General features: G+C 50.4%; 2 protein-coding genes across 4 annotated transcripts in view; both read left to right on the forward strand.

Moving 5' to 3' along the window:
• The window catches only part of GRK3 (G protein-coupled receptor kinase 3), a 90,120-nt gene extending 72,165 nt beyond the window's left edge, over positions 1-17,955 (forward strand). For 2 of the 3 annotated variants that reach the window (XM_080650424.1, XM_080650423.1), the window contains 8 exons: positions 4,854-4,920; positions 5,377-5,477; positions 6,146-6,212; positions 7,177-7,272; positions 9,354-9,516; positions 12,520-12,656; positions 14,273-14,386; positions 15,247-17,955. In XM_080650424.1, coding sequence (XP_080506550.1) covers positions 4,854-4,920; positions 5,377-5,477; positions 6,146-6,212; positions 7,177-7,272; positions 9,354-9,516; positions 12,520-12,656; positions 14,273-14,386; positions 15,247-15,408 — 907 coding nt within the window. In that variant the 3' untranslated portion in view covers positions 15,409-17,955. The remainder of the gene's footprint in view (positions 1-4,853; positions 4,921-5,376; positions 5,478-6,145; positions 6,213-7,176; positions 7,273-9,353; positions 9,517-12,519; positions 12,657-14,272; positions 14,387-15,246) is intronic. The other variant, XR_013959565.1, reaches the window with a different exon arrangement.
• A 3,221-nt stretch (positions 17,956-21,176) lies between these two features.
• MYO18B (myosin XVIIIB) overlaps positions 21,177-23,099 on the forward strand; it is a gene marked incomplete at its 5' end in the record, with an annotated part of 185,465 nt that continues 183,542 nt past the window's right edge. The window contains 2 exons of the mRNA XM_080649891.1: positions 21,177-21,183; positions 22,386-22,555. Of these exons, the coding sequence (XP_080506017.1) occupies positions 21,177-21,183; positions 22,386-22,555 (177 nt within the window). The remainder of the gene's footprint in view (positions 21,184-22,385; positions 22,556-23,099) is intronic.

Here is a 23,099-nt window from a genome sequence, read left to right on the forward strand (position 1 = left end):
TCCCCGTCGGATAGCCTCCGTGAGTGTCACTCGTCTTCTTCTCGTCAGCACATCCGGGAGGGGGCTGGCCCCACACTCGGTCCTGAGCCCCCAGGACTCCGCCGATCCAGCTGATCTCCGCTCCCCCTGTCCGCTTGGGCACTGAAATTGCATTATTGCCTAGAGAGGCAGGTCTTGTCGGTCCTGAATTGAATTACTGTGTTTGTGGAGCCTGGATGGGCTTAATTCCCGTCATCCGACTAGCTGACCTAATTAGGGAGCTTCTGCAAGGCCAACCAGAGAGAGCCGCTCCCTCCCGAGACACCCTTCGACCCCTTGGAGTCAGTGTGCCCCGTGGGCGCATGCCGCTCGCCAGGGTCTTTGCCTGGGCCTCCGCTGGAGAGGACGCTAGAGATGCAGAATCCACACTGACAGGAAGTTCAAGATGATGACAAACTGCAGAGCCACTCAAGTGTTGAATGCATTGGTTCCAGATTAAAAAATCTGCTGCAAAATGGTCCAGGGAAACCTGCCACGGCCTTGCGTGTAGAGCTCCGCGCTTCTTTATTTTGCTTAATGTTCTTACTCCATTCATCATAATGTCCATGCGTGTACATTAGGGACGACGTGGCATAGCAATCTTTTTAGAAGATCTGAGGGTTTGGTTTAATAACTCTATAGGATCCAGCATTGCCATCTGTGGTTAACAGCGTGAATTCAGTCTTATTTGGCCAGAATTCGCATCCGCAGTGCTGAATCGGAAGGGGGAGGGGGTCATCCCTCTGGGAAGTCCTTGCTGAGGCTCGGGCGAAACGGCACATTCAGTGTGGCTCCTACGGAGAGGAGACTTGGCCGACAGGACACACCCAGGGGTTGGTCATGGGGATGGGATGGGATGGGAAGGGTGAGGAGAGAAGAGAAAGAGCTAGAAGTCATGGCTCACAGGGAAGGTTGAAGGAGCTGGTGCCTTACTGACGGGGTGGAAGTCACGCTGCGTCGCCCCCGAGGGGAGGCGTTGTGAGGCTGGGATAGGGTTCCGGGTTTGCTAAGTCCTTTCCAGCATCAGCTGCCCAGGGAGGGCGTGCCCTGCCGCCCAGGCAGCCAGCTCCCTGCCCCTGTCCGGGGACCACCTACTGAGCCTGAAAGGGAAAGCGTCCTTCCTGGGTAGGATGGATCGGACCCGATGGGTCTCCCTCACCAGGATTTATGGTCTAAGGCCATTCTGTTGTTCAAACGCCATTCCCAGGAAAGGACGTGGCGCTAAAACCAAAGAGCAGGGAGTATGTATTGATTTAATGGATTTAAATTAAATTTGCTGAGCATTTATTGAGCACCTACAATATGCAAGACTGTGCTTGATGCTATCGGGGAAGAGAGGAAGGGGCAGGAAGGAAGCCACATACAGTGATGAGAGAGAATCATTGATCAGCTGCCTCCTGCACTCCCCACACTGGGGATGGAGCCCGCCACCCAGGCATGTGCCCTGACCGGGAATCGAACCATGACCTCCTGCTTCATAGGACGAGGCTCAACCACTGAGCCACACCGGGCTGGCCGAGCTTCTGTTTTCTGTGATTGAATACTCCCTGATGGACCAATGTGTCCCCCTGCTTTTGCTGCAACACTTCTCAGCACCCCTCCTTTTGTCTTGACGCCTTGGAAGAATGCCCCCAGGCAGGAGGGAAGGAACTGGTTGTGTAGGCCTGAGCACACGCTTGCATCCCTGAGTCACAGTGGCGAGCCATTCGGAGGCCATGCGTTCAGGTCCGGCACGGGTCACCGCTTCCACTGGAGATGCCGTGGTCAGGTGCTTAGCTGCCTCTGTGCCTGCGCTGTGTCCACGTGGCAGGTGTGGAATTCCGTCATGGTCCTCAGTCTGGGTTTCAGGTGTCTCTAGGGGAAAAGAATAGCCCTGTCGCCTGATCTCAGGCTTGTCACCATTGATTGTTCCCAATGGTGTCCGTGGCAGGGAGGGAGCCCCAGGGTGGTGGGTGGGGGGTGGTGTCTGGGGAGAGTTGAGCTCTGCCTGAGGTTGTTGAGGTGGTTCCGGGTGGAGAAAACAAGGCACGTTTATGAGTATGTTGGCAGCTATTGGCTCGGGTTCAAAATGCGTGCAACACAATCTCTTCGGTATTTTAAAATTGATTTTCGATGTAAGAGGTTTTGATCATCCCTTGCAATGTTTCTGAACCCATTGTTTCACTGTGATGATGGTGTGTGTGTCTGGGGGTGGGGCCATCGTTTATCGTATTGTGAGTGATTTTCCCACTTATGGGGAGGGGACTGTGCAGCTCTCCCACTCTGTCTGTGACTCAACAGCTGCATCTGACCGCTGCCCCCGTGAATCGTTCCCATCATGTTCCCCGGTGCGGTGGGAATATTGCTGTGCCGCCGGGGGAACGCGGCTCGCCGGGGGAGTATCGGGGAGCAGCTGCGATCACATGGGATCTGGGGGCACCACGTGCCTCGCTCCACACGGAGATCGTTGCTATTGGGGCTTTTCTTTAACATTCTCCAAAATAGAAACCGAATCTTCGGTTTTGTTCACAAAGAACAATCAGGAACGCGTTGGAAGCAGATGTGCGCCGGGCTCTTCACTTGAAAGACCCATGTTTCCCAGCCCCGCAGCGCAGAGCTGAGGAGCCGCAACGCGTCTCCGATCCCCGACCCCGTCCCCTCCAGTCGGACATGGACGATCGCTATTTATAACGTGGGCTTGGCGGTGCGAGGGCCCGTGTGCCGGAAATGTTCCTGGCGCTCGCCAGCTCTGGCTGCAGTTCCCTCGCAGGCCTCCCTCTGGTCTCATGAAAGGCTTTTTAAATTTAGCACAGAGCGCCTCTGTGAGGGCACGGCAGGGCAACCCTCCCTTCCAGCGGCAGGCGCAGGCAAGCCCCGGGGTCAAGGGCGGAGTGGGCTCTCTGGCGCCGCACCAGGAGCTGCACCAGGGCGTGGGGGGCCACAGGAACCCCAAGATCCTCACACAGTCCCCTGCACACGTTCAGGGACTTGGTGGGAAGAGCTGTGTGGAGCAGAGAGACCAAGGTTTTAGCCAGATTTAATAATACACTTTGTTCCTTTCCTTTCGAGCCATGAACGTGCTCCTATCTCCCTGTATTTTGCATAAAGGCATGATGCCAGTGTTGTTTTTTTTTAACATTAGACTATCTTATAAGTAACAAAGCAGTACTGTTTGCTGTTATATCCTATTTGATTTTCAAAAATACTTCCAATCTGCTTGGTACTAATTCTCCTTGTTAATATGCATTTTTTCAAATTAGTGCTTTTAAGAGATGGCAATAACTTTGTATTTCACTTGCATGATGAGAAAGAAAATAAGGCGTGAGAGTGCCCTCTCTGGTACAAAATGAGAATTCAAATATTTAAGGTAATAAATGCTCTGAAAAGTAGTAATCTCATCAAGAGCTGACTGAATGCATGGCTTCGCTAATTCGGTAGGATGGCCCGATCAGTCCCAGTGAGCGGTAGTGCAAAGATACGTGGGATTTTAGTTTTTTTGGTAAATCCTGTTGATTTGTGTGTTCGACATTCTGATCTCTCTCATAGCGTTAACTTGAGAGTATTTTACCTATCTCGCCTCAGGTTATGTTGCATATGCCTTATAAATAAATCTATAGGGTTAGTAATGCTACAGACGTGTCCTACTGTAAGAAAACATAATCATTTACTTATATCCCTTCTGTAATCTCCAAAGAAATAAGTCAGTAAGGCCGTGGTTTTTGAATTTGCATGTTAACTGGTCTCTCCAAGTGCTAAGATTGCCTTGAAAAGCCAGCTTCCCCAGAGTTTTAAAAGCGCGGTAAAGCGGAAGAATACTTGGTTTTACAGAGCTGATCAAGCAGACACTCATTCTGTAAAGTAAGGCTCAACTTTACTGATGTCACAAACGGCTCTCCATTAGATACCGCCGCTCACTGCCGTCGTCTTCACTGCTGCTCCGTCACCGTTTCTGTGAAGTTTGCGTTTAGCGATGAAGAAGTTGAGGCTGAAGGTTTACATGACTGGCGCACGGCCAGTGTACCGCCAGTCCCAGCGTGAACCCGGGCAGTCTGACTGGGAAGACTGGGGTCTCCATCAGTAAAAAGGGAGCACGCAGCTCAGGGCTCTCGTTAGTCTCTGTTAGCATCAGAGGCATTTATTGCTTACAACGCCTGTTTTCTCGAGGGGAAGCGTGTTCGTCTTGGTCATGTTTTGATTTGACTATGGTTCCTTGAGAGAGTAGTAACCTTTTTTCTTTAAAAAAAAAAATTATCTCAAACACTTAACATGACAAGTGTTGTATAAATGACTTTTATTTTCGTGACTGCCTATTGGCTAATCATTTTTTAAAAAAATATGTTTTTATTGATTTTTAGAGAGAGAGAGCAAGGGAGAGGGGGAGAGAGAGACAGAGAGAGAGAAACATCGATGTGAGAGAGAAACACTGATCGGTTGCCTCTCATATGCACCTTGACCAGGGATCGAACCCATAACCTGGGCATGTGCCCTGGCTGGGAATCAAACCGGCGACCTTTCGGTACATGTGATGGCACTCCACCCAACTGAGCCCCCCCGGCCAGGGCATACTTTTTGTTAACGGTATTTTAAGACATCAGTTGGAATGTATTTGCTGCAGCGTATTTTATTAGTGCCCTGACTTCCTTGACGAGAGGATCAGGCAGAGCAGATAAACATAAGCCTTGCTGTTCCTGGGCCTCACTGTCTGATCACCAGTTTTTCCTCTGAAAACGATCAACGTTGATGGCTTTTGTATGTCTGTAGTTTTGAATAAACAGTGACAGAACATAATACCTTACAATGGCATGTGCTACGTTGGCTGATACCACATTATAGCACAGTGTCCTTTATTCCTGCAGCCACAGCCCTTTCAGACAGCACAAAACCAAAGATAAGCACGAAATAGACCGGATGACCCTCACCGTGGTAAGGAGATGAACGACTCTGTTTTTATTCAATTTCGTATTTCCTCCGCAACCCATGTAAAATTTTGCTTTCTTAAAATAAATAAGTGAAGATACAATCCCTAGAAGAGCCTCAAAAGAGAAAAAAATAGTGGGAGTAGATGGTAAGGCGGAAATCAAGATTTGCTAACAATCAGTAAGAAAAAAGAGGAAATCAAGAGCGAAACCAAAGAAACCAAATAAAAAAGGGAGAATGACCGAGATGCGGAGAAGGGAGGCAACCTTCGGATTCTTTTTTGATTGGCTTTGGAGATGATTGGTACCCGTTTTATGTTTCTTTAGAGGAAATACGAATTGGTGGTGAATCTGTAATTTTGGGCACTGTCCTTATCCGGGAGGCGGTCTCTCAGCCTGGTTGGGTGTGGAGGCACCTTTTCCATGAACACGCTTTTGAAATCGCGTTCTCCTTTCCCCCCAGGACGTGGAGCTTCCCGACACCTTCTCCCCCGAGCTGAAGGCCCTCCTGGAGGGCTTGCTGCAGCGGGAAGTCAGCAAGCGGCTTGGCTGTCACGGAGGCGGGTAGGCTGGTGCTCGCCTGTCGGGGTCTCCCCACGGGGAAGAAAACGCTCCTTTTCAGTATTTCATTTCCTCGTCCCTGAAAGTCTTCCACTTCGATTCCAGTGGGGGGGGGGGCGGGGGGAGGCGGGGGATCACATGGGAAGTATGTATATTGTCTCATGTGTTCCGTAATTAACAAGCTGAAGGAGTCACCAACTTTTAAAAAAATTTTTTTTGTTGGTTTTTAGAAAGAGAGAGAAAGGGAGACGGAGAGAGAGAGAGAAACCAAGATGTGAGAGTGAAACATTGATGGCTGCCATCTGCACGCCCCCTACTGGGGGTTGAGCGCACAACCCGGGCATGTGCCCTGACCGGGAATCGAACCTTGACCTCCTGGTTCATAGGTCGACGCTCGACCCTCGAGCCACACCCCCGGGCCACACCCCCGAGCCACACCCCAGGCCACACCCCCGGGCCACACCCCCGGGCCACACCGGCCGGGCATGGCGAGCGATATTGCTAAGCGTCGCCGTGTCTCCTGTGTTGCTTTGGAAGAGTATTTTTTACTTGCTTGCTTAAGGAACAGGAAATAGCTGCTCCTCTGTGTTCCTAACAGGAGAGAGTTTTTGCAGACTATTTCTTGGATCTCTCAGTGCGCGCTCACCACTGTCACGGCCTCTCCGCTACAGGTCTCAGGAAGTGAAGGAACACAGCTTCTTCAGGGGCATCGACTGGCAGCACGTCTACTTACAAAAGGTACTCCCTGTGGGACCCCACCCTGGGCACCCGCGTGCTCCCCGTCTCTGCTTCCTGGCTCTGGCCCCAGGGTCCCCCACCCACAGCTTCCCGTCCACAGAGTCGTCCTTGCTCTTCCATCCAAGGGTGGCTGGATGGCTGGCTCGCTCCTCGGCGGGGGGGCCGCTTGCTGCCGCCTCTTCTTCCCTAGTTTAAACGTTTTCGGAATATCTTCTGCACAAATTAGTAAGTGGTGACATGGAGCTGATATGTAGCAAATTCAAATGCCCACAGGATTGAGGCTTTTTAGCTTTAGCTCATCCTCTTGACTTTTTATCTCAATGCATGACTGTATTTTTATATTTTTTGAGATAAAAATGTACAGGAAACATTCATCATAAACTTACATACACTTTCTAGCCCAGTACCACATAACTTAAGAATTCGCGTGATTGTATATCAGCATAATTCCCATATCTTATTTTAAGGTATTTTGATATTCTCACTAATACAGAAAAACACCCTAAGTTGAAGGGGTTTTTTGTTTGTTTTTTTTAATGTTGATTATCAGCTTTGGACTCTCTTTTTGCATGAATTCAAACTGTGGAGGAATAGCGATCTGTTATCCCTGCCTGCTCAGAGTTAGGGCTCAGGCTCCAGTGATGTTAATATCGGCCTCAGGACTGTGTGCTGTGGGGTGCTCTGCCTGCCTTGAAGGGCCCAGCAAGTGGCATTTGGCCCCCACCCCCACCCCCTGAGAAAACGTGCTTTCTTAAAGTCGAGCTGGGAGGATGTGCAGTCTTGAGCCTCCATTACATGTAATAATTATTTAAGACGTACGTGGACGTGTGTGTGTTTTCCCCCTTAAATCTGTCTAAGATCTGAGGTCTTCCTTTGGAGCCATTCAGGGCAGAAGCTCCTCTGTGGTTGGGGCGGGGCCATCTGGGCGTGTGGTTTCTGACCCTTCCTCCTTTGGGCCCTCCAGTACCCTCCGCCCCTGATCCCTCCCCGGGGAGAAGTGAACGCGGCCGACGCCTTTGACATCGGCTCCTTTGACGAAGAGGACACCAAAGGCATCAAGGTGCTCGCGCGCTGTTGGCCCTCTGTCTTGTCGGAGGGAAGGGGGGGTTTCTCATCAGAAATCGAACGCTGTGGTCGTGTCAGTATCGGCCCGCCTGTGGGGTGTCGCTTACAAAGGGCCAGCTGCACATTGGCAGAACGTACAAGTCTAGGACTTAAATTTGAGTGAGAGACTCTGAAAGCTTTTTTGGGGATAATCGCTCTATGTTTGGTAAACTGCAAAATGGTCAGATTTTTACTGGTCTGGGTAGATTTGTGATTGAAATAAAATTCCAATGTGTAGGAAGCAGGAAGAACAACCGTGTGAAAGCAAACCTGCTTCTCGTGCCCCAGAGCCAGTCATACTGAATTAGCATTAGAGTTACAACCGGCATTTGCCGCGATTCTCCTGCCTTAGGTCTCTCTCTCTGTCAGGATGAAAGGCGCAAACCGCATGCATCGCGTTGCATTTGTCAATCAGAAATGAAGTAATCACTGTTTTTTAAATGTAATCCTCGGCATTTTCCAAACTTTTGTTCGTATCACTGTTTTCCCATAGACAGGATATCATTACGGATGGTGAGTCATGAGAGAAAATCACCCTCTTTGGGGTGCAGTCACTGCACGTCAGGATTTCCCCAGCCCCCACTGTCACCACTTCCCCCAGGACCGCCCCTCCCTCCTGGATGCTCCCGGTCTCCTCTCAGCTGCCTGCTTTTAGACCCTTCTTATCCAGCCCCCCATTTTCCCTACCAGGTAGCTCCCCCTCCTGAAGGCCACACACACACACACACACACACGCCTGTGAGGCGTACATAGAAGACTGCCGGGTGAAATGCCAGGGCCCAGCAGGGGCTGTGACCAGAGACACAGAATGGAGCCAATGGGATGTGGGCAGAGAAGGGGGGGTGGGGAAGGAGCGGGAGGAAGCGTGAAGGCGGCTGGGCCGGGGCCCAGCCAGGGGAGCAGATGTTCGGTTTTTCCTGAATGCGTGTCACTTTCACACCACCATTGAGTCGAAAGGTCACCTTAGGTCAGAGGTCAAAGGTCACCTGTACCTATCTCTCAGGCAAAGGGGTGAGCCGGTCCGGTTTGTAAAGGGGACGCCTGCTTTTGCAGGCCACCTGTTGCCTCTCAGCAGGACCACTGGCTTTTCTATCACAAACCTGCAGCTCCGAGGCCTAAAGCCCTTTTCCTCGCCCGGTTTCAGAGTGCAGCCTCCCGTAGGGAGAAGGACGAGGAGGCTTGAGTAAGAGTTTGGGAAAGAAACACATCATAGGTGTCATGTTTATCACGGCTCCTCCTAAAGGCCGAGCTGCCTAAGCCGTGTCTTGAGCTTTCTGCTCAGGCAGGTGATGGAACTGTGAAGTTTGGGTTCGCGGGGCGGTTCATGGAGTGAATGGTCAATCAGCCCCGCCCACATTTTGTCTTTCTCACTTTTCAGAGTCAGTGGAGGCGGCTAGAAGACTCTTCTGGCTTCTCCCTTTTCAATGTTTCTAAAAACGATAGGAGTCTATTTTCCAGGTGAATCGAATATCCTCACCACAATGGAAATTTTATTTTGTTGTCAAAACCTTTTCATACTCCAAACTACGGCCCGCGGGCCACATGCGGCCCGCCGAGGACATTTATCTGGCCCGCCGGGTGCCGCTGCCTGTCCTGCTTAGCAGCTGACTCGTCCTGGGCCCGCAGTGCGCATAGGAATTTGTTCATAGTTTTTTTTTAAACTGTAGTCCGGCCCTCCAACGGTCTGAGGGACAGTGAACTGGCCCCCTGTTTAAAAAGTTTGAGGACCCCTGCTCCAGATAAACGCCTGTATGTGCTGGCTTTCATCAGCAAAACCGTAGTGAACGTTGTTAAGAAAATTGGGGGCGAAGCCACCTGACCCGGGCGGGAGTGAGGGTGAAGTGCCCATCGGTGGCAGCCCTTTGTGGGTGCCGGCGGCTGGGTGGTCCTTAGGGATGTGTCACGGTTGAGAACCTGTTCTAAGTGATTGTGTGCCATCGTGCCGCCACGTCCCTGCGCACAACCCCGCGCCTCCCGCGCCGCTCGCCTTTGTAAGCCCCGTCGCTCATAGACGTCTCGCTTTCTCGCCACACGCAGCTCCTGGACTGCGACCAAGAGCTCTACAAGAACTTCCCGCTGGTCATCTCCGAGCGCTGGCAGCAGGAGGTGGTGGAGACCATCTACGACACAGTGAACGTGGACACGGATAAGATCGAGGCCAGGAAGAGGGCTAAGAACAAGCAGCTGGGCCACGAAGAAGGTAAAACAGCCCACGTCTCCCAGACACGCCCGATGCAGTGCGTTTTCACAGGTGCTTGTGACGCCGACAAAGGATCTGGGTCACAGAGTGCTTTCCAGTGGAGACGGGGAAGTGCCATACGTTGTTTTCATTTTATCTGGCTTGCAAAAGTTCAGTGCGATATTTCAAAGTCTCTGGTCCACCGGTAAATAAACACGTATGAAGACAGTCAGCGGGATCGTTCGAGAGCCCTCTTAGAGTGCGTGGGGGCTGCTTAGGAAGTTTTTCCGCGAAGCGTGAGTGGAACAGAGTCAGGAACAGGGCCAGCGTCATGGGCGTGGGACCTGCCACCCCACTCCGTGGGGTGCTCCACTGTCACCGTCTTGACGTCCTTAATAATTTTTGAGCAAGAGGCCTGCATTTTCCTTTTTCCCTCAGCCCTGCAAAGTATGTAGCCTGTCCCGGTGAGGAACTTAGCACATTACATGTCACTTGTTGAGAGATAAACATATACTTACACATTTATATCACAAACGGCATTAAAGAGTTGCCAAGTCATATTTTTGTTTACAGTACTTGAGTGCCCTATTAGGATTTTCAAAGTAGAATATATAACATAGAGTAGTAAAGAGATCAGTCATTCTTCATTCACTAAGTATTGTCGCTCTTTTTTTTTTTTTAATTTATTGATTTTTTTACAGAGAGGAAGGGAGAGGGATAGAGAATTAGAAACAACGATGGGAGAGAAACATCGATCAGCTGCCTCTTGCACACCTCCTACTGGGGATGTGCCCGCAACCAAGGTACATGCCCTTGACTGGAATCGAACCTGGGACCCTTCAGTCTGCAGGCCGACGCTCTATCCACTGAGCCAAACCGGCCAGGGCAGTATTGTCGCTCTTTTAATTGTCTAAGATTTTATGGCTTTTGGATATTTAAATGTATTGTGGGCCCAGCCGGCGTGACTCAGTGGTTGAGCATCGACCTATGAACCAGGAGGTCTCAGTTCAACTCCTGGTCAAGGCACATGCCCGGGTTGTGGGCTCGATCCCCAGTGAGGGGGGTGCAGGAGGCAGCCAATCGATGATTCTCTCTCATCACTGATGTGTCTGTCCCTCTCTCCCTCTCCCTCCCTCTCCGAACCAATAGTAACATATTAAAAGTTCCCCGAGCGCACCAAGAGGACCTCACAGCCCTTTCACTGTGCTCACCTCCCTTCTCCGGGGAGAGGGCTTCCTTTCTAAGCTGTTCCATAGAGAAAAGGTCCATTGAGGTCCCTCTGGGCTGCATTTGCCGTAGCAGATTTTACATCGAATTGATGACATTCTGTCAATGGTCATTTGCTCCAAGGAGGGCCATGATGTCACCAGAATCTTGGCAAATTAGACCCAGAAAAAAAAAATACATATATATATCCCAATGACCTTGCTGAAGTGTTTCCTTTTAATCAGAGCTGTAATTAGAACTTCTCTAACAAGTTAATGAATTCATTTCATGTATAAAGGATTAATTTGGGCATATCTAGGTCTTGGTTGAAGACCTCAGCAGTCACCTCTATAGAACAAAACAGTCTAGGCTTAGATTTCAAGTAAAAACACAAGATTTCAACTGTCGATATGCTCTAGAAATGCAGGCACTTTTCCAGGAAAATGACGCCTCCGGGAAGCTCACTCCCTGGTTCTGACCCTCTTTGGTCCCCCCATACCCCCCTGTATCCTATGGGTGCTGCTTAATGTGTTTATCGTCTGACCTCCCTCTGAGCTCCCTGAAGGCGAGGGGTCTTGCCTGTTGCTCACCGCTGAGTCCTCGATGCCTAGAACATGCTCAGCACTTGGCTGCTCACTTAATCTTGTTGAATGAACGAATGATAGAGGGAATGAATGATTTTAGCCCAATCACCCAAGCTTTTCATGAAGGCAAAGCAAGCCACTTAAAATGAACCTGCTTTTGTTTTAAGAGACAATACTTCCCTATAAAAGGTCATCAGGACTCAAGGTGAGTGTGAATGAACTTGGTCTCTCTACATAGCCATGTATTTGAGAGATAAATATAACCTCAAGTCAAGGAATAAACAGTTTTAATCCTTGCGTTACTTGGGCTTAGTCAGCCATGGAAATCCCCACTCGGTTATTATAGAGAAAACAAAAAGTAGAAGGAAGGGAGAGGCCCAGTCCCACATAGAGGCCAAGGTACTTGGGGCTTGCATTCATTTACTCTCTATTCTTCCATTCTCATTATATATATAGCTAGAGGCCCGATGCACGAAATTCATGCAAGGGTAGGCCCTCGCAGCCGCAGGCCGGCAGCCTGGATCCATCCCTCCCAGCCGTGGGCAGGCCAGTTGCCTGGATCCATCCCCCGCAGCCGCGGGCCAGCTCCCTGGATCCGTCCCAGGGGCTTTGTCCAGAAGGATGTCCAGTCTAATTAGCATATTACGCTTTTATTATTATAGATGAAAAAGTCATTTCAGAACAAACGTTTGCCCTCTCAGCGCAATAAGTGACCACTGTGAATTTATCAGGAAGTTGAGAAGCAACTATTTAATGTCAGTAGGGAAAGAGCAAAAGAAACCTCTATTTTTTCAATTCCCAGTCCCCATGCGTTTAAAGACTGAAATAATGATTTCTGCAACAAATGAACAAACCAGACAAACCAGCAGAAGCGCAGAGACACAGACAACAGGGCGGTGGTTACCAGAGTGAAAGGGGGTCGGGGGAGGTGGGAGAGGGTAAAGGGGGTCAAATACATGGTGACGGACGGAAATCTGACTTTGGGTGGTAAACGCAATGAAGTATGCAGGTGACGTACAGTCCTACACGTGAAACCTATATAATTTTATTAACCAGTTTTACCCCAATCACTTTAAAATTTTTAAGAAAGCAAGAATGATTTCTGTCATGTCATATATTGCTAGAAACTTGATTTTTTCCAGAAAGCATGTACTTCTCTTTTCCCGAGGCACGTCTACATGAAGACATTCTGTTTCAGGCCCTATTTAACTTACAGTGACTTTCTGTTTCTCAGATTACGCTCTGGGAAAAGACTGCATTATGCACGGGTACATGCTGAAACTGGGGAACCCGTTTCTGACTCAGTGGCAGCGTCGATATTTTTACCTCTTTCCAAACAGACTTGAATGGAGAGGAGAGGGGGAGTCCCGGGTAAGTCTGACGCCCGTTATCAAGCAATTGCTGTTGTTACGTTGAGTGGATAGCACGCGGTTATTGCATAGCGAGGACACGTTTTGTAAAACAGCCTCCAAAGCGCTGTGCACCTGTTTTAACTTGTGTGCATGCGATTTTGATGTTCAGACTGTGACTTTTAGACTTCCGAGTCAAGGAAGGATTTTATATCAGAAAATAGAATGTGCTGTTCTGTGAGGTCCACAGCAGACAGGAAATTGTCCCAAACAACTTCCTTTGTTTAACATCAGGAATCTTCTTTATATTATCCTATATAATAAAAGGCTAATATGCAAATTGACTGAACGGCGGAACGACTGGTTGCTGTGACACACACTGACCACCAAGGGGCAGATGCTCAACGCAGGAGCCGCCCCCTGGTTGTCAGTGCACTCGCACAGGGGAAGCGCCGCTCAGCCAGAGGCCCTGAGCTGGGTTCATGGCTGGCGAGAGCAGTGGCGGTGGCGGGAGCCTCTAAGGATGTCCAACTGCAGCTTAGGCCCGCTGCCCCCGGGGAGTGGGCCTAAGCCATCAGTCAGACATCCTCCGAGGGCTCCTGGACTGCTAAAGGGCACAGGCCAGGCTAAGGGGACCCCTCCCCCCCGCAAGTGCACGAATGTCATACACCAGGCCTCTAGTTATATATATAAAAGGCTAATATGCAAAGTGTCCCCTTGGGAATTCGACCGGGAGACCGGGAGTTTGTTCGCTCACTACGACATGTGCTGACCAACAGGGGGCGGCACAGAATGAAGGAAGGCCCTGGCCAGCAGCCGGCAGCCGGGGAAGGAAAGCCCCGATTGGCCCCATTCGCTGGCCAAGCCTTGGGACCCTACCCGTACACAAATTTTGTGCACCGGGCCTCTATGCAATAAAAAGAGTCAATGTTTAATGGCCCATTTGAGGAGCTGCTTGGATTCGTAGGTACCAATGAGGAAAAAGCAAACGTGCGCGTTTATGATGGTGTTGTTTCTCATTTAGGGCTCCTGGAGTATTTATCCAAAAAAACATAAAATGGTAAGGTCCCCGGGATGCTATAGCACTCACCCTAAGCAATCCTGCTATAGACCTAGCGCGTGGGAGAGTCCTTTAAGGATGTCGCCTGTGTTTATAACATCATCTGGATGTGATCGAAATAGCGTCAGCCGACAAGCTTGCATCGCCAGGCATTTACGGAGCTGCTGTGTGAAGACTCCGCCTCACACCCTGGCTCCTGTAAATGCCCTCGGCGCCTCCGTGTTCCCTCCCGGCTTTCCTGGTAGCATTTAGATGCGTGCGTGGTGGAAAGCACGTGACTCACAGTCACTCAGACATCAGTCCCGCGTGGAGGGAACAGCTTTGCTCCTTGGCCTTAGAGACATTCCTTTCTTTGCAAGTTTGTTTGTTTGTTTTTGAGATGGTACAGTTTGCACTTCTGTGTATGTTCCTTTGTAGCCATCTCCCCCACTTCTAGAACATCAGCAAAGAAAGACAAATGCCAAGTTTTTTGTTCGTTTACTTTTCCTAAGTGGGTAGTTTTCGGTACTAGTTAGTAATTTAACTTCAGAAGTCATGAAGGATGTGAAGTAATGGGTCGTTTTTATTTTTATGATCAGCAAAATTTACTGACAATGGAACAGATTGTGTCTGTGGAAGAAACACAGTTTAAAGACAAGAAATGCATTTTGTTGAGGATAAAAGGAGGGAAGCAATTTGTCTTGCAATGTGAGGTGAGTTTTTATTACTTTTTCCATAGATGCCGTTTAGAACAGTTCTTCCTATCTCTCTCTCTGTCTCTCTTCAGCAACGAGGGCTGCCTGGTTAGAGAGCATGCTCTTACTCGTGCTGTGCCACATGCACACTTAGAAAGAAAGCCCTAAGGGTCAAGGTTTTCAGCAAATTCACTTATTTTTAGAGAAGCAAATACTAGCACATGTGGGGAGGAAGTATGTGAAATAATTTGATTACGTAACTGGTCTAATATTTTGCCGGGTCCTAGAATAGTGTTTGTGCCATAATTTCCCAGCTCTTCCAGCGTGTTTGAGTTTGAGTTTGGGATAATTAAGTAAATGCAAGATACCAGAGTGACCCTCTGAAGGGAAATGCCACGTATCTCTCCCTAAAACTCTATTGTAGCCCCAGTTTAATTCCTGAATCCTTTTCCACTGGGGCACTGGAGAGAGAGAGAGAGAGAGAGAGAGAGAGAGAGAGAGAGAGAGAGAGAGGAGCATATTTAGAGATAACCAGTAGTAGATACAAAAGTGTGTTTAATTCATCACCACATGGGAAGGAGTGTTAAACTTGTCAAAACTGCTCCTTGGATATTTGAGACTTGAGCTGTTTTGTTAGCGTCCTCAGTGGACGTGGGGGTCACGGCAGGGCTGGTAGGGCTCTCCTTCCCCTGCAAGGAGATGGGAGGAGGTCTGTGCAGGACCCACCAGCCAAACCACCGCCGGGGGCAGAAGAGTCGAGGGTGCGTTCATCGGGGTGGGGCGAGTGTAGGGACACGGGCAATGCCAGCGATGCCCGCGTCTGTTGGCACAGTGGGCGCAGCTGTCACATCTTCTCGTGCGTTTGCATTTCCCTGTAGAGTGACCCCGAGTTTGTGCAGTGGAAGAAGGAGCTGACGGAGACGTTCACAGAGGCCCAGCGGCTGCTGCGACGCGCGCCCAAGTTCCTCAACAAGTCCCGCGCGGGCGTCGTCGAGCTCTCGAAGCCGCCCCTCTGCCACCGGAGCAGCAACGGCCTCTGACAGCCGGGAGGGACGCCTGTGACCGCCGGGACGAGGGTCCCGGGGAAGACGGTGCCTGGGGGACGTCCTCACGGGTGTTCTCGGCCCTGGACGCGGAGCCTTTCGGAAGAGGAGGCGGCTTAGAGGATGGACTGGCTCACCCCGGTTCTCGCACCGCAGGGAAGACCGAGGCTGCGGGGATGCCCCTGCTCGGGGTCATGACCATTCTCGGGCCCGGGCGGCCTCCCTCCCATCCTGGGGGCGCCCCCGCCGGCCTCATGTTTGTCCACACTCGAAACTACTGAGGAAAAGGACGTTTTTTCTTGGCCACACTCTCATTTTGGTACCCATGAACCTAGAACTGGAGACAGTCACTACTCATCAGATTTTACGTCTGATATCAAACATACCTTGGACTTGCCCGGATGGAATGTAACCGTCCGCAGTGTGGCTAACAGGTCGCCCCGGGGTCGCCATATTTTACCTAGAAACAGTCGCTGCGGGTTTTCTACGTCGTTGCTCCAGGCTACTGCAGATGGGAGGCCAGCCGTGTGATGCTTCTGTGCATCTCAGACCCAACTTCGTGCTGTCCTGGGATTGAAAGCTGAAGATGCTTTCTGGGACGGCTGTGCTTGGGCCCTCACCGTGTGGCTGCACCCCCATGTGCGGGTCTGCCCCCGCACAGGGAGCGCTCGGTGCGCTGGGCACGGAGGGAGCGGCCCCCAAGGACACGGAGCCCGTGGGAACGGCCGGCGCTCGACCACTGGAGACTTTGACAGTGATTCCAAAGGCGAGGCCGGCGCGGGGTTTTAAACTTCAGGGTAATAACGATCTTCAGAAATCTTCAAGTACACGAGCCGCACTTTCACGTGTCTGGGTGCACAGGGACATTTGGGGGCGAGTCCGTTGGGTTTCTACTGCCCCCGTGGCATGACGCGGGCAATCTGGTTCCTTCTGCCTGACCTCAGAGAACATATCAGCGATGGATGTGTGAAGGAAGGAAACGGTTGTACCTTTTGGTGTAATTTAAATGAATTTTATTGGAAAAAAGAATGAATGTGTCCCAATGGGTTCCTTGTGTATACTGATCTATGTTGTCATTCGTGAGTGACCCTGTGCCCTGGGTGGGTCGTCCTGTGACCGGGACGTTAGAGCGTAAAGACTGTCCACCTGATCCCAGCGGCATCTTTTCCCTGTGGTTTTTTCCCCTGGCAAGTTCCAGGCCCTTCTCACGCCCCAGATAAATGCTGGGTTATAAGAACCAATGTGTTTGCCAGCAAAGCCCTCCGCGTCATCAGACTAAAAATAATAACAGCAATTTTAAAAGTCCACTTGTTTGTCCTGTTCTCAGTGCACTTTTATTGTTCATTTCTTAGTTAATAACAATATTCAAAACTTGACATCGTCCTTATCTGCATCCTGTCCTTGATCTTTTTAGTGTTTCCAAATCTTCGTCTTCACATTCGTGTGCTGTGTTCATTGGGAAAGAAAATGCTCTTTAAATGTAAATGAAATTCTGTTTGGGGAACTGGGAAGCTAATTACTAGAAGCGTCTTTTATTTCCTAGGAGTTACTTCGGAAAAGAAATCGGGAGGGTCACTGTCCATCTCAACTCGTAGTTGGAGTTCAAATTAACACGCATGTTCTACTGCCTGCTATTTCCAATATTTCCAGTGCACGCTATGCACATGCATTCCCGAGTTTAAAAGGGAAGGGGAATTAAGTTGTCAAAAAAAAAAAAACCAAAACCACCAAGACAGACACGCAGTTGTTCATCAAGAGCGAACATCTCCCCAGGCCTGGCTAAGCGCAGCTGTCGCTGCTCTCGCCACCGCAAACACGCAGGCTCAGCACAGAGACCGCAGAAACCTCGGGCCCTCGTGTGCAGAAGGCAGGCGGACCCCTCCGGGGCTGGGCTCAGCGTCTCACGTTTCACACCTAGGACGTTACCTTCTCTGATCCGCATCTCTTTGAAAAATAAAAGTTTTTGTTCTGGAGTGGAAGGTAAAGTTAATCTCTCCTGTAGAAATTTAGGAATTGCTCCTGAGAGAGATGAATGGGACGGTAGCTCAGAACCCTGTTGCCTCAGACTTATCCCAAGTAAACTCTTATATCCCCCCAACTCACACTTGACTTATGATGGCATGGCTGAGGAGGGCCTGGCATGGATGGACCTTATTGATGGTACTCTGTGGTCTCCGGTTGTGTGGGGGTCTGGGTGGGCAGTCCTGGGGAGGCCGGTCTTCTGCCTGAACTTGTGCCCACAGCCCCTCTGATGGGGTAAGTGTCGACGGAAGGTCCTAGAAGGTCGAAGAAGTTCATTGGTATACGTGGCTATTCCAGACGGTTTTAAAAGTGTTATGTCATTCCTAGATGTTTGACCCTTCCTATGTTTGGACCATTTAAAAAGATAAAATTCTGCACAAGTTTTCTCGTTATTTTAGATATACATAGATGGTTGGGGTATTTTAACATTGTCAAAGAAGATCATTGAATTGATATTTTTATATAGTTATGGTATAATGAGCCTTGATTTCATAATTCAAAGGAATCAATAAAGCAACGTCTAAAAATAATAGTTTAAGGCTGCTATATACAGAGTAAATTTAAAACTTTTATGAACCCAAGGTTATTTTTTTTTAACCTAAAACTTTCTCTTTGGTGCGTTTATCCCCTCCTGTCATTGGGGCTCATGGTTTTTTTTTCTTCTCTGTCATGTTTAAGGGTGATTTTCCAGCAAGACTTCTAGAAATTAGCTGTCATTTCACTGCTAAGGCAAAGGTTTCATTACTCGTGCCTCTGATTGGTCAGTTCAATGAAAGGAAAGCCTCACATTCCAGGTGCACCGAGGAACAGAAGCATCCTGCTCGGAAAGACAGCAGCAAACCTGGGAGAAATAAACCAAAAGAAGGAAGAAGGACAACAACAAACAGCGACCTGTTTAAAGCAAGACGTACCTTGATTTGCAGTTTGAAATATACCATAAGATACTCGAAACCATCATTTTAAGGCTTTCCTTGGCCATTAAAATATCATTCACCAGTTGACAACAGGATTTAACTAGATTAAAAAGATCCAAGTGTGGTTTTTTTCTAAAGATTTTTTTTTTTTTTAATTTCATTCAGAATCCTATTCCGGCCAATTCAATTTCATGTTTAAAATTCTGTCCTTATATAAAATGTAAGGGTAGGGAATGGAGAAATAATTCTAATTGTGTGTTCATATTACAAAGGACTTGCCACTGAATTTGCTTCTCAGTTGATTATGTTCCATGATGTACATATTATATGTAGTTTGTAAGCGAAAACGGGCCATTTTTTAGTTTTATTGTTAAACTAGAGGCCTGATGCACGAAATTCATGCAAGAGTAGGTGGACCCAGGCTTTCCTCACAGCCCCGGCTTCGTCCAGAAGGTCATCCAGAAGGCTGTCTGGTCTAATTAGCATATTATGCTTTTATTACTAGAGATTGAGTTTCTCTGTGTTTTAATGAATTACAACAAATAGATTTGGGTTTTTCTGGGTAACACAAAGATTGCTCAACTACATCTATATAAAACCAGAGTTCTGTTTTAGCACAAAAGCATTTTACATTATTTATTGACTCCTTCCGTTTGTTTTCATCAACGACCTTCCTTATCATGTCTGTCCCTTTTTATTTGTATAGCTCGTTATTTAAAGAAATGGCAGCCCTTCCCATTTCTCACAAGATAAAATCGAAATGAGGTGCCGCTAATGCGGGGCACACAACCTCCTCACTGCCACGGCCTGTTTCTGCAATAGCCCATCCTCTGTCTGAGCGAGGAGGAGGACGAACGTTCAAGCAACACCCGACAGCGACCTCGCTGTGAGTTACTGCTTTCATCTCCCTCTTCCGAAGGCCTCCTGGTGTCCATTTGGCCGTAAAGCCCCAGCCTGTGTAAGGGCCCCAGTGAGCGGGGCGGTCCGTTTCCCGTCGTTACGGCCATCCTTCAGGAGCCGAGTTTGCCTGCAACGCATCCTTCATTTCCTGCTCTTGTGCCAAGTCCCCACCGTCCGTCTTGCCATCGCCCTTGAGCTTCGATTATTGCACTTGATTTATCGAGCACTTACTCTTGGCAAATCCGCAGTGTTTAAAAACACTGCTTCCGGGAGTAGCCCTTCAGAAGGTGACCTTCCCCACCCCCCTCGCTGTTTCCAGATGGTTCGGAAAAATGGGGTCACACTAGCCAGTGCCCTTGTGTACGATCGAAACTTGGCAAGAGGTCGGCTTTGCGAGCGGACCCTCGAGGATTTACGTGAACGAGAATAGAGATCGGACCGTGAGGGGGCTTCCTCCTGATTGCCTCTTTGCAGGGCCATCCATGAAGTAACATGTTTGCTATATTCTTGGCAACATGTAATACCCTTTAAGAAATAAATCCATTTTGTACTGGGCATTGCTATGCATAGGGAAGCCAGTGAGCTGGACCTTGTACATCTACCTATGAAGTGACTTGTTTTCCCATAGATGGTGCCTGTGGAAGTTTCTGGGCCTGTCTCAGTGTGCTCACTGGGATGCATGTCTGACGTAGGGTCCCACCAAGATGCTGTTTCTCATTCATGGTCGCCGCCCTGGGGTGGTGTGTCACCGTCAGTATCACCACCTCTTCCTGTCACGTTGGAGCAGCGAGGCTGGCTCTCTGTGCTGATAAATGACTTCTGTACATCTCAATAAACAGGACCTGTGCAAAGACAGCTCCGTGGACGTGCTGTTTCTCTATCTCCCCTGCCCCCCGCAATTAAAAACTGCATTTATTATCCAGTTGTGGAGACGTCAAGAGGGATTCATTTTGCAGAATGCTGACTTGGGGGGATTCATGCAGAGGCCGATTTTATAAAGGTCAAGGGGTGCCTGCCAAGGAGCAGTTCTGTTGATTCCGTGGGTCGGAGCACAGCCAACTTCACCGTGTCAAGGGTGTGGAGACTGACTGCTTGCACCTCCTGCAAGATCCATTACAAGGAAAGAGTCCGTGAGAGCCAGGGCCCCGGGGGAACCCAGGAGGTCCATCTCGTCTCCCCTGTGTCCCGCAGCTATGCCAGGCTCCCCAGCTTACTCTGCGGGCGGGGGGTGGGGGGGGTGGGGGCTGGACAGAACCATCTGCTTGTGGGTCGACAGGCCGAGGGGGTATCGTAGGTACTTCCCGCCCGTGAGCTGCGCGCTAGTTCAGGAAAGAAGGAAGCCACCATGGGGCCACGTGGCCAGCAAGTTTTCCTGGAATGTGTGTGTTTTGTGCTTCCCGATCTGACCATGCAGTCAAATGGGCGCGGGGAAGCCCTAGCTCACAGGGTTGTCAGGAATAGTAAAGAGTGAGATGGCGTGGCTCAGCGGTTGAGTGTCGACCTATGAACCAGGAGGTCAGGGTTCGATTCCTGGTCAGGGCACATGCCCGGGTTGTGGGCTCGATCCCCATTGGGGGGCATGCAGGAGGCAGCTGGCCAATGATTTTCTCATCATTGATGTTTCTATCTCTCTCCCTCTCTCTTCCTCTCTGAAATCCATAAAATTAATGTTTTTTTTTAAAAAAAAGAAATAGTAAATGAGTCCATGAAAGCCCTCCGGTTGGTGTGATAACTGCTGCCTGCCCATCAGGCACGTGTATGGCACGGATCGTTGGCTAAGAGGCAGCAGCTGTAGTTCACGGTATTTCCTCCCAGAATCCAGCGGGAACGGAGACCCGGGCTCCCCCGGCCCAATTCCTATGGCGTCCAGGTACCCGCACGGGACAGCGGGAGGCAGAAGCGTGGGTGTGTGGCCTGGCCCGGACAGGGATGACGGGTGAGAATGTGCTTGCGTCGGGACCTGTCCCCTCCCCTGCTCTGTGCCACCAAATATGTCCATGCTCTCCGATGCCTGGTCAACGGCCACCCCGGGCTGCCGTCCCCTGGCCGGACCTGGAGCTCACCGGCTAATTTTAGAAATGACTCGGGCACTCAGCTGCTGCTATCACACTGGCGCAGAGGGAGGGTGGGGGAGGGCCCGGGAGGAGCAGTCAGAGAGGGGCTGTGTGTGAGAGCGTGGGGAGGGGTGCCTGTGACATTTGTCCTTCGCCCCTGTGTTGCCGGCCTGCTGGGCTCTCTGCGCCGCCACCTGGGGAGACCTTTCGGGCGGGAGAGGTTCCTGGGACCCGAGGCCTCCTGTGGACAAGGTACCGTCAGCCTGGGCTTTGCGATGGGCACCTTGGGAGCTGATCGGCCACTTTTCCTTTTCCAGGATGTGTTTTTGGGGGCCGTGGCAGCAGGCCTCTGGTCTTGTGGTCTCCGGCAGGCCTTTCTGGAGCGGACATCACTTTCTTAGAAACCAAGAGTGTCTTGTGGGTGGATTTTAGAACAAAACGCTGGGCGTGGACTCTATTAAGAATCAGCCTTGTCAGGACCCAGCTGTTTGCGAATCCTTTTTTTAAAAAATGTTTCGGGTCACGCGATAGCCTCGGCTGCGGAATCTCGGCCGGCAGACAATGGGGTTCCCACTTTCAAGGGCCGGTGGTTTCTGCTGGCTGTCCAAAGCCGGCTGTCTGTTTATGGTCAGGGAGCCAAACCCTTCCTCTTTCACCTTTCCAACCCTGTGCAGGGTCAGCCTGATGGCTAATGGTTTTTTAATTCCAAATGGAGCCCTGTGTGTGGTGGGGGAGGGGGTTGGTGGTTCAGGGATGGAGGTTTGAATTTCATGCGGTGCTGACTCGATTCTCCGTCTTAGAGTTGTTGTTGTATCTGGCACACCCGGGACCAGGCATTGCTTTGAATGGAGACGGTTCACAGGCCTTGGTGGTGGGGGTCGGGGTGGGGACAGCGAGGGGGCTGTGCCTTGACATGGAGCTCCCTCTCTGAGCCACGAAGGCCTCCCCAGCTGAACGCCTTGGAGCCCTGCCTCGACAGCTTTCCCCTTCAGGGGTTCAGGTGGCTGGGTGGGAAAAGTCCCGTTGGTCCCGAGCTGCCCAGTCTGGCCTTGACCCGGCAGGGGCCTGGGTTTCTGTCCCACAGGATCCGGAAACCTGGGCTGCTGCTTTCACTTTGTGGCCAGCGGAGACCATGCCTGCCTGGGGCAGGGCACCAGCGGGCTTCCAGTGCCCGGCAGGATGGTGGTTCCCGTGGGAACTGTCTTTGCTGCTGACCTGAGTCGAGACCTCCTGTATCTGAGTAATCTGTTCAGGGTGGGCTGGGGGAGGGCCTGTGTGGTTTAGGCTGTGGATGAGTTCTAGAAAATAATGACAGAAAGGGGGGGCGGGGAGGAGGGAAAGGAGGAATAGGAGATGGAGGAGGTTTAGTCTCCTGGTCTCCTGACTTTTGAGGGTCTGTATGTCACCAGTTAATAGACATCTGTTGCCACCTGCACATAGGCCTGGTCACCTTGAGTAGTCTCGTTTGGGCTTTGCTGTGACCTCTCTGTGACCTTGGACAAATCCTTCCTGGTCTGAGCTTTCGTCTCCCCTCAGACACCTGCGGGGGTGGGGCCAGGTCATCCCACAGGTGTCCTCCAGGACTCAGCCCCAGGGCAGTGTTTCCCCAGTGTGGATCCTTGACGACCTACATCAGCCTCAGCCTTCTGAAATGCAGGTTCCGGGCCCATTTCCGAACTACTAACCCATCCCGGGGGCAGGAGCCCAGAAATCCACAGACTTCAAACCTCACAGGCGGTTCGGGTGCCCACGGAGGCTGGAGACCGCCTCTCCTCTGCTGGGAGCCCGCACAACCTCA

Source organism: Plecotus auritus (genome assembly GCF_963455305.1).
Source record: "Plecotus auritus genome assembly, chromosome: 13".
Classification (NCBI taxonomy): Eukaryota; Metazoa; Chordata; class Mammalia; order Chiroptera; family Vespertilionidae; genus Plecotus; species Plecotus auritus.